The sequence below is a fragment of the Nanorana parkeri genome, unplaced genomic scaffold (genome assembly GCF_000935625.1).
Source record: "Nanorana parkeri isolate BGI_ZX_2015 unplaced genomic scaffold, ASM93562v1 scaffold1041, whole genome shotgun sequence".
Taxonomy (NCBI): domain Eukaryota; kingdom Metazoa; phylum Chordata; class Amphibia; order Anura; family Dicroglossidae; genus Nanorana; species Nanorana parkeri.
In genome coordinates this window covers 456,345-469,910 of record NW_017307309.1, presented here as the reverse complement: position 1 = coordinate 469,910, position 13,566 = coordinate 456,345, and the positions used below count along the sequence as shown (strand labels likewise).

The window sequence follows — 13,566 nt, the reverse complement described above, 5'->3', positions numbered from 1 at the left end:
ATCAAACCAAGGCACGTCATGCACAACAAGATGAGGTATATACTAGTATCCTGCTAGTTTTGTGCCCAGCTTCCCTCTTTCTCCCTTGACCAGTACATATCTTGTTGTGCATTTTATCTTTGAAAATTTGTGTGTACATGATTCATAGGCCATATAACGGGGAAAATAACCACACAGGGACAGAGACTTTAGGCTGAATATTTACACATGAAGGAGTGGCTCCAGGTATTTAAAATGAATTGCTATAAAATAACACCTTTTATATGGATGGCATCATGGAAGCAACTTGTTTTTGTTTTTCAGTCTTTACCATAGCACTGACTTTTATCTTATAGAATCTATGAACTTGGCATACCAGCGAGTTCAGAGGGTAGACTGCACAACGCCTCGACCTGTGCTTATCCTAGGACCATTAGTTGATGCTGTGAAAGATATGCTTGCCAAGGAGTCCCCAGGGAGGTTCTGCAGATGTCCTCTAGGTAGGCATTTTACCCTTTCAAAATATGTACATTCTCCCTATTTTACTTCTGTCTGTCCTGGCTGTAGTGGTTAAATTAATCTTGTTAGTTACTTTCGGTGTGACGTTTATTTGCATAATAAAATGTTTTTGTCTTTTAGAGGTAATGAAAGCCTCACAACAGGCCATAGAGCGTGGGGTGAAGGACTGTCTTTTTATAGACTACAAGAGGCGAAGTGGGCACTTTGATGTCACCACAGTTGCCTCAATAAAGGAGATCACAGAGAAGGTACATTGTAAAAAGCTTTATCCCATAGTATTGCCTAGAAAACATGTAGATGACTTTAATCTGTTCATCTTTGAATGTATGTAACAAGCAGACCTGATTGCAAACCTATCTCTTTGTTTCACAGAACTGTCACTGTCTGTTGGACATAGCTCCTCATGCTATTGAACGTCTGCACAGCGTTCACATCTACCCCATTGTCCTCTTCATCCGGTACAAAAGCACTAAGCAGATAAAGTAAGTCCCTGTACTGCATTGGCAGCAGTACTGAGGTTTATAACGCACTGGATATCTGTATATAATATTCATTGACTTCATCATATAATATAATTATTTCCATCCATAGAAAGCAAAGAATTGGTCCATGCTTATCACAATCCCACATCATAATTTCATTTCTGCACACTTACAGGTCTATTCACTAAAGGGTGAAGAGTTTGGAGAAGGCCGGAGAAGTGAACAATCTAGGACAAAATAGCTGATTTGTAAAAAATCTCCAATTCAGTTCACTTTCCAGTTCAGTTATGTTGTCCTAGATTGTTCCCTTCTCCTGCCTTCTCCAAACTCTTCACCCTTCTATTAATAACCCTGTTAGAAAATAGATATCTAATTTTAGGAGAAAGTTGAGTGTTTGTAAATATAACTTGTGTACCACTCAATAATGCTTTTTGTTATGTTTTGGATAGAGAAGGGAGTAGTTGGAACCATTTCTGATATTTATTGCTGTAAGAGAGATGAGGTTGAATAGGGTTTTCAGGTCTAAGTACAATGTTAATAATACATACTAGCTTTATATCTATTCATCTAAAAGTAATAAACCTCCAGAATATACGTAAAAGAGAAATATAGACTACAGGACTATTCCAGACCATATAAAGTACATACTAATATAACCCAATATGTGTTTTATACTGTATGCCCATTTCACACATTAACCAGTTGACATCCGCGGTGTTAAACCCCCTTCCCATCCAGGCCATTTTTCAGTATTCAGCGCTGCGGTACTTTGACTGACATTTATTCCGTCATGCAGCGCTGTACTGAAATGAATTTTCGCCTATATGTGAAACACCCGGTAACGGGTGTGTGCATTTAGCGGGTCTTTTCTGCCCGTGCGTGCCCGCTAGGGGGCGCGCGCGAGCAGAAAAAAATTGCGGGCGGACGGCAAGAGGTTAAGCTATCAAAAGTTCTAATAGTGTAGGTTACAAAAAGTGGGGTTGACCAGACAGACCCTTCCATTTTGTTTCTATAGACTGAACAGTATGAAGTGGTCCGCAAGTCAAGCTCTTTTTGATACAAAGTGAAAATAAAATCTTGAATCAGCACCTGATAAGAGCACCTTGCCCTGAGTTTTGGGAGAGGTTTGTATGAAAAATGCTTGTATGTAATAGAGCAGGGTGCTCTTACATACATTACATACTTTGACACCTTGTGTGCATGCCACTATTCCCTACCATGCAAGTGTGTGTATCACTCCGCTGTAGATCCTCAAATCAGCGATGACTACTTTACAACACACACAGGGACCATGGGGAACAAAAAGTAGCCACCCTCCAGAAGGAAGGACAGTGTCAGCACCAATTCAGAGATGTTTGTAGGATCTACAGATGAGTGTTATACAGATAAGATAGATTTTTGTTAATAGGTAAGGTACTTGAATGCATTTTTAAGATTTAACTCCTGAGTTTAGTGTCACTTTAATCCATAAGACAGCACAGTGAAGGATTAGAACCCCTGTCTGGTTTTTACTACTGTCTAGTTTCCCACTGGGGTGATTCACACTCTGTCCTGGTTACCATTGTCAGAAAGTGAGGGAAATTCAAAATGTTGCAGTTGTCACTTTGTAGAGATTTCTTCACACTTTCTGTTGCCTCTCCACAACAGATAGTATATATCCTTAAAAAAAATTACCTAAAATGGGACACAGAAAGCAAAAAAATAATCAGATGGGTTTAAAGACTTAGTCCACCTTTTTGTTTTAGATTTGCAAAACATAGACTAGTAAATGCGGCAACATCGATCTAAGAGCCTGCAGAGTATTGCACCAAGGATGTGTAACACACAGGTCCTTTATGGAGGATATTGCAGAAAACAAATTAGAACAAATACAAATTTGACTCTATCGTGGCCTTTTATTTTTTTACATTGATGCCCTATGTTCCACACCAAGCATATGATACTCTGGATTTAGATCCCCTCCTTTTAATAACTCTGATAAGAGAAGGGGCCGTCTTCAACTTTTCATCTTAGAAATCAACATATTAGCACATCTAATAAGAAATAATGAGACAATTACGTGGCTAGAGGTAGCAGAAACCCAACATAAATAGTACTTGTTCACAAATGATGTATGATAGAAAATAACATTCTATAAAAACAATTACATACAAATTACTGAAAGGAATTCCACAGGAAACACGTACACTCCTTTACCTAGGTAGCAGCAAAACAAATGAGTCATCTTGAGTCACCAAAGTGACCTTGGTTTGGTAGAGCAGCAGCAATAAATGATCATCCTACAAAGTTAGTATATCACTTAAGGGTTCTCTCCCTGTACGAATAATTCAAACAAAAATGAAAAAGTATTTGGAACATTTGGAGATCCTGAACCATACTCCTATATCTCCCTAGAAACCCGGGAGGTCTGGGAGCAATACAGCTAAAAAGTATAATGCAATATATCAAAAACACCCTTTATAAGCCACCAATATCGATCCCTTAAATATATCCATTATTCCGTGGTTGGTACCCAAATGGCAGAGCTAAACTCTGAAACAATTCGGAGCCTTTCAAAAGCTATACAATCAGGTAGGAATTAAATTAGGAGTGAGCAATTAATTTTCTTGGGGGGCCACATAGGAAACTGGGACAGTTGTGGAGGGCTGACTCAATTACAGCATGGGACCGCAGAACGTAGTGACATTACAGTGTTGCAGTTGTGTTGCCATTCATTTAAGTGGGACTCCAAGCGCACCTCCTGGGCACAATGCAGTCAACTTCACCGCAACATGCAGTACTGTATTACCCTGCATCGTGGTGCGATTCAAAAAGTAGTGCATGCAATGCACCTGCCACACTAGAGTGCTTGATAGATGCATTGCACGGTACTGTGCGTTAGTTGTTGCTGGGCTGGAAACTACACATGCCAAAGACCATCCCGCACCCCACACATACCGTTTTAAGTTTTGTTATCTGCTGGGCAGTCCTAGCAACCAATTACTGCAGAGAAGAGCCTCTGATATAATTGGTTGCTAGGATGCCAGCGGTCATCGGACAACTTGCTTCTCATGCCACCATTCCTCATCCTCCTGTCAAGGCACACTCTACTAGATCAGTAAATGGTCCTTTAGCATCTGCCAACTATTTCCCAATTTGCAAAGCGGTCACTGGTCTTCTGTTCATATGTTCTCTAAATTTTACCAGGTGGACATTCAGGCCTCAGATCATGCAAGCTTTGGGTGTAAGGTCTCCCAGACGTTCATTTGGCTGCAGGCTGCTCCCATTGATTACCGTGCTTTTATCTGGGCTGTTAGTGATTTTTGTTTGCTGTGTTGCCCATCCCTCTCTTGGACATCTTTTGGACGTCCCAATTGTCTTGTACTTCTTCTGATCTTGTGTCCCTTAATTAATGAAAAACAAAACAGGATTTTTGTACTCGGTGTAAAATCGGTTTCATGAAGTTCATTAAGGGATGCAGGTTCCACCCTGTGTGTTGTGATCCACTCCTCATACTGCTTTTCAACAAATCAGAAGCATGCTGGGAGTGGGTGAGCCAAAGGCCTTTTTGTTTGCCAGTGTCCGAATATCCCTGAAGGCAGCAGTATAACTCCGTTATCTATTGATTTACTTCTAATCCTGTGTCTCTTAATGAACGCCAAGAAACACATTTTACCGGGAGTTTAAAAAAAAATAATTTTTTTTAAAAATTGACAGTCTCTATGGTTATTTTCATGACAATCTAGCTACTTTGGGCCAACCATTACTGGCTCACAAATTTTTACTAACACCTCACATAATGACAACATGTAACGTCTCATAAAAGAAGTCTAAGGACCCTGCAAAACCCAACTGCACACTCCCTAACCCATCTATATTTTCTCCAGCAATGTATTAGATGACAATATCCAGTAGATGGCACAATTTGGACTACCATCTATGTTAACTGTAAACTGTTTCACTGTCACTGTGTTATAATTCTCCAGCAAACTGTACAATGATATACACCTGTGTGAATATTAGGTGAATGCCATTATTCATTAAACTGCAATTTCACATGTTTTTCGGCTTTGTTTTTAGGGAACAAAAGGACCCAATCTTTCTAAGGGACAAAGTTACACAGAAAAATTCCAAAGAGCAGTTTGAATCCGCACAGAAGGTTGAGCAGGAATACAGCAAGTATTTCACAGGTAAGTGAATTTGGCCCAGTATACATATTTTCCATGTCATAAACCTGTTCAATATATGGGAGGAATCCAATATGAGACCTAGTTAAAAAGGAAGGCGTAATAGGCCAAGTTGCAGCAAGCCAAAGTTTGCAAGCACAACTCCTCATTCATTGGCCTGATTACCAAAAACTGATCTGTTTGCTGGAGATGATTAATAAACATGTGTATCATTATGCGTTAACACTAGAGGTGCACCGAAATGAACATTTCAAAAACGAACCGAAATTTTAAAAAATGTCAGGCCGAAACCGAAAATGTTTCCCCCCCCCCCCCCCCACTTTTTCAGATTTTTAAAAATATTTTCCTAACATGTGGAGATAGTGTATGTTTACCATGTACACAATCATGAATGAACAGGAAGTTATGTAGATCACGTCCCATTCATTCATAATTGAGGACACAGTAAACATACTTTTTCCTCAATTATTTGCACTGATCGCTGAGTGCTTGTACCTCGCTCTCCATCCTGGATCGACTGTCACAAGAGACTCGGCCTCCTGTCACAGTTTCTCTCCTCCCTCCTGGGACACAGAGTAGCGCCCAGCGGGAAGGAGAGAAGGCACGGATGCACCACTATTTTGTCCAAAAAATGGCATTTTGCCAAAAGTGCCATTTTAGGCCGATACGTTTCAGTGGCTGAAATATCGGTGCATCCCTAGTTACCACAACACATGGTAACTGCAGTGCATTGAGGTGTCTTTCATTTTAAATGGCATCCTAACACACATTCCCAAAAAACTACAAGATGATCCATCTGTGCATGGTAAAAAGCATGTTGGGGTGCATTGGCAGCTCATTCAAGATGAGGAGTGCCTTACTGCAACTCAAAGGTCTGTATACGGCCTTAAACAAGTGGGTTCCTCAGTCCACCAGTATGATAAAACTTGCAGCAAAGTTTGTCATACAAGTAATAAGAAGCCCTTATACAAAAGTACCATACCTGCTAGCTTCTATAGTGCTGGCAGATCGAATTGTTATAGGTTTATGATATTGTATTCCTATTCAAGGTAGCAGGATTAAATACGTACTAATATGAAAACTGGGCACTCCAGGTAAAGCTGCAGAATGCCCCAGGAACTAAGGAACATAGGGCTGCCTCCACTGTACTAATTCTCAGGTTTGCATTTCAATGTTGAGGATTTCCCCCAGCAAATCCCAATTTAGGGGCCCTTCCTATAGGTTACTGAGGCCCCGCATTGCATTGTAGGATGTGTTATGGTGCTACGTTGCACTGACTTTTTGGAAAAGATAAATGTTTTCCTACCAGGAGGTTCCCATGGTGCTTTGCAGCGGTGGATTTTCTATCAAGCTTTACTGATTGGCACCTGGTGTATATCTTCTTTTAGCCTGTCATGTGCAGTGACATGTTTACTTGAAACTGGGGTGAATTTTATTTGTAGATTCCTCAGCTGGTAATAAACAGTGACAAAAAAATTGTCCTATTTGCCTTGAAAATATGTATGCAAGCTAATGGCAGCAGCTGTCTTCAAGTGATACATTTGCCTGCCAGTCTGAACAACAGACACCTTGAGGGATCTGCATTCTAAAAAGAAACTTTATTGTATAGGTTTAGTTTCAAACATAAATCAGTCCTTTGGTTGGTGGTTGTTTCTGCTATTTGTAAATGGCGCATATATTAAACACTACATTGAAAAGTTTCCATAATCTGTTTCTTTGTCATCCTTTTGCTATACCTGTAGTATTGTTTTTGTTGACATTGCTCTAATTAGTTTTTTGGTTTTTTTTCGTGTTCACAGCTGTAATTCAAGGAGGTGCTCTGGTCAGCATTTGCACTCAGATCTTGGTAATTGTGGAACAAGAACAAAACAAAGCCCTGTGGATCCCAGCCAATGCCTTGTGAGGTCTCAGTTCTGCCGCTCATCATAAAAACATCTTGTACGTAACTCCACTTCATCTTAACTTCCACTGAAAATGCAATGGAGGTCAAATCCGCATATTAGCAAAATGAATGGGAAAGCCACTGAATCACCAACAAAATGACTCTAGAAGTCCACACGCTGGAAAACGCTGGAGTCCTTTAAATTTGAAAGTGTAAATCGACTTGTCTTCACCACACCAGAAGGCCCATAGAAAATGGATCAAACAAGCCAATGCACAGGGGGAAGCACCCCACTTGCTGCCTGTGGAGGAACTATAATGGTCTAGTGGAGAAGCCAGAACTAAACACTAGGACAAATAAGCCTTTGGCACCATCAAGGCAGCAATGACTATGAGTGAGTTGCTGTGTCTGCAGGAGAACTTTGAATCTGTAGTGCTTATAGATTCAGATTATATTGGGAGCAGTTTTATTTTTTCTACTCTTTAACACACTAATCATTGGTACTCGGCCAGGGGTATATCAGGAAGAACTACTACTATATGATGGCAACTGTTTGGGTCCTGTAGTAAACCACCTGCTATGTCATATTAAACACTTCACTTCTGGAGATGATTAGTTGATATGCTGATACTTGAATGAGTGGTTTCTTGGCAGATGGATTGACCTGTTTCTGTGACACTACCTGTGTCTGCACTTTTCTGGAAACATGCCAGCTGTCAGAATGTATAATTCATATGGAAAGGAGGGAAAATGTAACATTTGTTGAATAGTTTGTACAATGCACCTTCCATGCCTAGGTGTGAAGAATAATCACATTCACACATGTACGCATACATTCATGTTTAACTATTATGGATTGAAACCATCGGCTCTCTTACAAACTAAAAATAATTGCCTTTCAAAGCCATTAAACATCACACATGCCTTACAGACACTTGTTGATCTCCTCAAAGGTTTTCTACCAAGTATTAGCAAGGATAGATTGCTGCAATGAAGGCAGGGAATTGAGAAGAGAAAACCCACAAAGATATGACATTTTGGCTTCAGAATACATTTATTGCCCCCGAGGCTCGGTAGCAAAGTAAATTAGGAGCCTCCGCGGTGGGTGTTTATGTTTTACATTAAAGGGACCTGGTAAACTTTGTATGTTTATAAATAAATCATTGTATTTATATAAGAAGTAACAAGTACCACACAGTTATTAACATTATTGAAAGCATCAGCTCCAGGGCAGAAACGTGCTCAAGCCAAGTAGAATTTACAAACGTAAGATGTCTACTAAAGGGAATTTACTGAAATTTCCATACTTCTGTTTACATAAAAAAAAAATCTATGGTATCACAGAATAATAGGTATTATGGATTTTTATTTTCCTCTGTTTCTAATTTATACCTGAAGAAATGACATACGAGAACAAGTAACTATGTTGTTATCAAAAGGGGACATGAGAGACCATCTGCTTTTAGGCAGTGCAAGGCATCGTGGTGATTTTGATGGTCACTTGCTCACAAATATCCCATTCCAAGTTCACCGCACTATCCAACAATGATCACATCACAATATGCACCTTCTTGACAATATTTTGACAATAAGAATTATGACCAGAAAATCAAATTTAGTGGAATAGATCCATATAGGCCACTGTCTGTGTTGTAAAATAAGTAACAATCCCATTCAGGTTAAAGTGTGTATTACATTCCCAAAGTCTATGTGGCCCATTTTCTGCTATTTTCACAAATGTACTGTGAGATTAGCACAGTTATATACTGCTACTTATTACTAGCATATACTGCCACCTTCTATTCAGTGCCGACATACTCAATTATGTAGAAGGACAAAGAACTACCAAACACCTAATGACACCTAAGACACCTTTACAACCTTCTACCCTGACAGGCTGGCTAGATGCAATATGTTTACTTACAGAAGCGATGTCTGCTGCAGTAACTAGAGACTCCTAAGCAAAGATATCAGCACTGAAACTCAACACTTCCAGCAATGTTGGATCCTCATACTCCATGTGGCCCATAGGGCCCCTCTCTCTGCCATCACCTTGTTTTTCTGGCAAGTACAAAGAAAACAACTCCCATGGTCACACTGAAAGTCGCTGCATTGTATATTGTACTGAAAGTAGAATTGTTTACGAAGTATATACTTTCAGCTTTCAGTGCTGATCTTGGAAGATTGTTTTGTACTTGCAGTAAAAACACTGTGATTACACAGAGTCGGATATCTTGCGATTCAACTCTCCAGGAAGTGCAGCAGACATTGCTTCTGTAAGTCCATATCATACAGATTGCCTGCCTGTTTTTAGTCATCAGGGTAAAAAGTAGTGATCGGGTCTCTAAATCGTGTTCGAGTTTTGCCTTTAAGTCTATTGATTGTTAGATCATGGCTGGGTATGGACCAGTAATGGGAGGATCTGGTAATGCAAATTCATGAGTGATTAGGGTCTGGGCATATAATAGACTGACCAGTTTCCTGCACATTGTTGGGTAAGAATTCATGTCCAGCATCGATTGATCTTGTACTAATAAAGTCCTCCAAAGTGATGACATCCAGAACTTTGCTGTACGTCGTTTTCAAGCCTTTTACTTCAAGTCATTATTTTGCACTACTTCCTATAAGAGACACCTAGGCCGATCCTTCTGTGTAGCATTCTGTGTAGATTACGCTAAGGTTTGTGTCATGCTTTAACAGTAAAACAAAAACTTGCAGAAATATATAACGAAGACCTGGCTGTAATGTATATGCTAGTGCTCCTGATGGGTCTGGTTAGCTTTATATGGTACATACTTCTGAGTGGTGGAAAGTAGCAGAATTCAATTTTTACTAAAATAAAAAGCCTTAAAAATAATTAATAAAATATTAATTTCAATAACTTCTGAAGTTTTGTGTGCTGTTTCATGAAGCCATTTAAGAGGCTGTTGTAACAAACAAAAAAAAGTGCAATGGTTATGTTACAGTTGGGGGTCACATTTGGTAACCCTTGTGACTACAGTGAAAATAACAATTTTAAAGAAGTAGTAATTTTGTTATATGTAACTTCTGCTGCCCACAGTTGTGATCTATGTCTGATAGAGGATATTACAATAACAGCAAAGGGTATGACTGCACTGCATTGTATATATTATATTTCTGGTTGTTGCTGCTAAGGCCAGGCAGTGCTTCCTGGTCATTCCCAGATATCTAATGCTACTTCTTTCTGGTAGTTTCAATATGTGCATTCAGGGGTGTTGCTAGGATTGTGAAAGACCTGGGGCACACCAAGAAGAGCAATGGTAAATGGTGGGTGTGGCCACATTGTGCTGACAGTATGAGGGGATTAAACAGGCATAGTTAAATAGAACCTGCGCCTACTTACTGTATACACTGAACACATATGTCACAGTGCTTGTACCCCAACATGTGACTCGGTGTGCCAAAAGCACGGGATACAGACACGCGTAAACCTCCAGAACAATTAATCTTGAAATATGAACTTCTTGGACTAATATTTCAAAAGAAAAAAAATATATAGTGCAAGGGGTCAGGAGTATGTAATGTACAGCCCACCATACAATGTTCAGGGGGTCAGGAGTATGTAACATATAGCCCTGCATACAAAGTGCAGTGGAAAGGAATATGTAACACACCGTTCATAAAGAGTGCAGGGTTACATAATACTAATGAGACAGACTGGGCATGAGATCTGTCACCAGGTATTTGGTCCTGGACCATTTGTCTAGGCATGCAGGCAACCGGTTTGGGGGACAATAGCACACAGCTTTAGAAGAAGATCCAGCCACCGCAGAGAGCACTGGGCCTGCTGTTTACAGAGTGTTGAGGCTCAAGCGGTGTGGTCCTGTGTCTACAGCCATTCACTTGTGTCCAGAGATTCTTCCTGCCACTTGTCTCCATAAAGAGGACCTGTCACATCCTCTTTGCTATTACATAGGAGGCTTGTTAGCTCCCCATGTGATCGCAATAAAGTTAAATGTAAAAAATAAAAGTTACATATGAGAAATTGTTAAAAATGCAAAAAAAAAATGTTTCTCTCCCGGTAATTGAAGGACACAGGGCAACAGATCGTAGATCCTGAAAGGTAGGTTATATCGCCACCTGCAGGAGTAGGACGCTAGGCACATAACAAAAAGACAAGACAGCCTAGGGGCGGCCCCTGCTGGTGGCCCAACCCCTCACTTGCTGACAAGTCTCCAGTTTTTTGGCTAGCGTCAGGAGTAAGGAGCTAAAAAATGTTCTCTGCAGAACTTTTTTCCTTTCTTCCGTTTGACTTGATTTTTCTTCTAGCAAGTGTCCCCAGGGCGACAGTCTGGATGATTGTAGATCCTTGTAGTCTCCCTTGGGTGACCGACGAGCGCATGCAGACTCTGCTACGGTGGGTCGGCTGCGACAGGTGGTCCTCCCCGACGCCTATGGGATTCGTCCCGGGGGGGGGCTTCTGACCGGGGGCTCCGGCCCACCGGTCGCGGCTCTCCCCGCAGGCTGGCGGCGCCGCGGCTTCGGTCGGGGGCGTTCTCCTGCCGGTACCCTGCTCCTCCTGGATCCTGGCGATGGTTCCTGTCTTCCCTGGTGGTATGTATGTGGGGTCTCCGGTGGTGTCCCTGGAAGCCTTTTCCTCTGTCATGGATGGGTTTGTGACGCGCATGGAGCGTGCCTTGACGCAGCGCCCATCTAAGAAGCGGGCCCTAACTTTGCCGTCCCCTGCCTTGTCGGGGGAATCCGAGGAGGAGGGGGAGCTGCCCACGCCATCGCCTCATCCTGATCCGGGTGATTCCTCACACCCGGATTCTGCCAGTGAGGATGAGGCCGCGTCTAGGCTCCTGGTTCAGGAACGTGAGACTGTTTCTGCGTTAGTCCGCGCTGTTAGGGAGACCCTCAAAATTGAGGACGTTGCCAGCACTTCCGTGCTGCCGCACATGCAGTTTGGGACGCATAAGAGTAGGCGTTCCGCCAAGGTGTTTCCTTACATCTCCTTTTTTGATGAGTTCCTTTATAAGGAGTGGAAACGGCCTTCCAAGTCCTTTGCGGTCCCGAAGCGGTTCTCGGTTCGCTACCCCTTTGAGGAGGATTTTGTGTCTAAGTGGTCTTCACCTCCGGTGGTGGATCCGCCGGTATCTCGTTTAAACAAGGCTACGGTTATCCCGGTGGAGGATTCACCGTCCTTTAAGGATCCTTCCGATAGGAAGGCTGAGGCGCTTTTGCGGTCCCTGTACTCTCTCGGGTGCTCTCGTACGTCCGGTCTTGGCTTCAGCCTTGGTTTCTCAGACTCTAACCGAGTGGGCAAAAATGTTACATCAGGGTCTTGCAGAGGAGAACGTCTCCCCCGCCTTTGTGGAATTGGCGGACCAGTTGGTGCAGGGCCTGCGTTACTTCTGTTTGGTTCCACCTTGGATGAGATCATTAAGGATCTGACGGGGGGTAAGAGTACCTTCCTCCCCCAGGCGCGCAAGAAGGAACAGCGCCGGAAGCCTGGGCCTACCTTCTCCGCTCATAAGCGGCTTTTTCGGCGACCTCCGACAAGGGCGGTAAGTTTAACAAACCCTCCTCTTCCCACTCCTCCGAGCGTCCGTGGCAGCCCAAGTCTACCAAACCCCCCCGGCAAGCCCCAGTCCGCATGAAGGTCGGGCCCCGACTCCGGGGTGGGGGGCCGCCTTCGGCTCTTCGCGGATTTTTGGCTGGCCCACGTCTCCGACTCTTGGGTCCGGGAGCTGGTTTCTCCGGGCTACAAGATCGAGTTTCTGTCCCGTCCGGGCAACCGTTTCTTCCCATCCAACACGCGACTATCCCCTTCGCGGTTGGCGGATTGGGTGTCGGAGTTGGCTGCCTTGTCCTGCAAGTCCCCGTTGCTGGTTTTGCATCGGGACAAGGCGGTTCTCCGTCCTCGGCCGGCGTTCCTGCCGAAGGTTGTGTCGGCATTACATCTGAATGAGGACATTGTCTTACCTTCCCTGTGTCCGAAGCCGGTTCATAGGAAGGAGCGTGCGCTCCACTGTTTGGATGTGGTTCGCGCTCTTCGTGTTTATTTGGAAGCTACGGTTTCTTTCTGCGAGATCGACTCCCTGTTCGTGCTCATGGAGGGTCATCGTAAGGGTCGGGCCGCGTCGGCGGCTACCATCTCTAGGTGGATTCGTACTGTTGTGACTCAGGCGTACGCCGTTAAGGGGCGTGAGCCTCCATTTCCTGTTACTGCCCATTCTACTAGGGCTGTTGGGGCTTCCTGGGCTTTCCGCCATGGGGCCTCTGTTTCTCAGGTTTGTAAGGCCGCTACTTGGTCTTCTGTTCACACCTTTGTTAAATTTTACAAGGTGGACGTGTTCGCATCGGCGGATGCTGGTCTGGGGCGCAAAGTGTTGCAGGCGGCGCTTTGAGGGGTCTTTTGGGTGTTGTGTTTGTTGTTGCCCATCCCTCAGTGTGTTACTGCTTGGTGACGTCCCTACCTTTTCAGGATCTACGATCTGTTGCCCTGTGTCCTTCAATGAGGAGAGAGAAAATAGGATTTTTGTACTCATCGTAAAATCCTTTTCTCTCCGTTCAT

The 13,566-nt window shown here is 43.0% G+C and overlaps 1 protein-coding gene across 2 annotated transcripts in view; it reads left to right on the top strand.

Moving 5' to 3' along the window:
* DLG5 (discs large MAGUK scaffold protein 5) overlaps positions 1-8,363 on the top strand; it is a 98,677-nt gene extending 90,314 nt beyond the window's left edge. For both annotated transcript variants that reach the window (XM_018567389.1, XM_018567390.1), the window contains exons 30-34: positions 336-479; positions 619-746; positions 871-980; positions 5,040-5,149; positions 6,946-8,363. In XM_018567389.1, the coding sequence (XP_018422891.1) occupies positions 336-479; positions 619-746; positions 871-980; positions 5,040-5,149; positions 6,946-7,049 (596 nt within the window). In that variant the 3' untranslated portion in view covers positions 7,050-8,363. The remainder of the gene's footprint in view (positions 1-335; positions 480-618; positions 747-870; positions 981-5,039; positions 5,150-6,945) is intronic.
* The last annotated feature ends 5,203 nt before the right edge of the window (positions 8,364-13,566 follow it).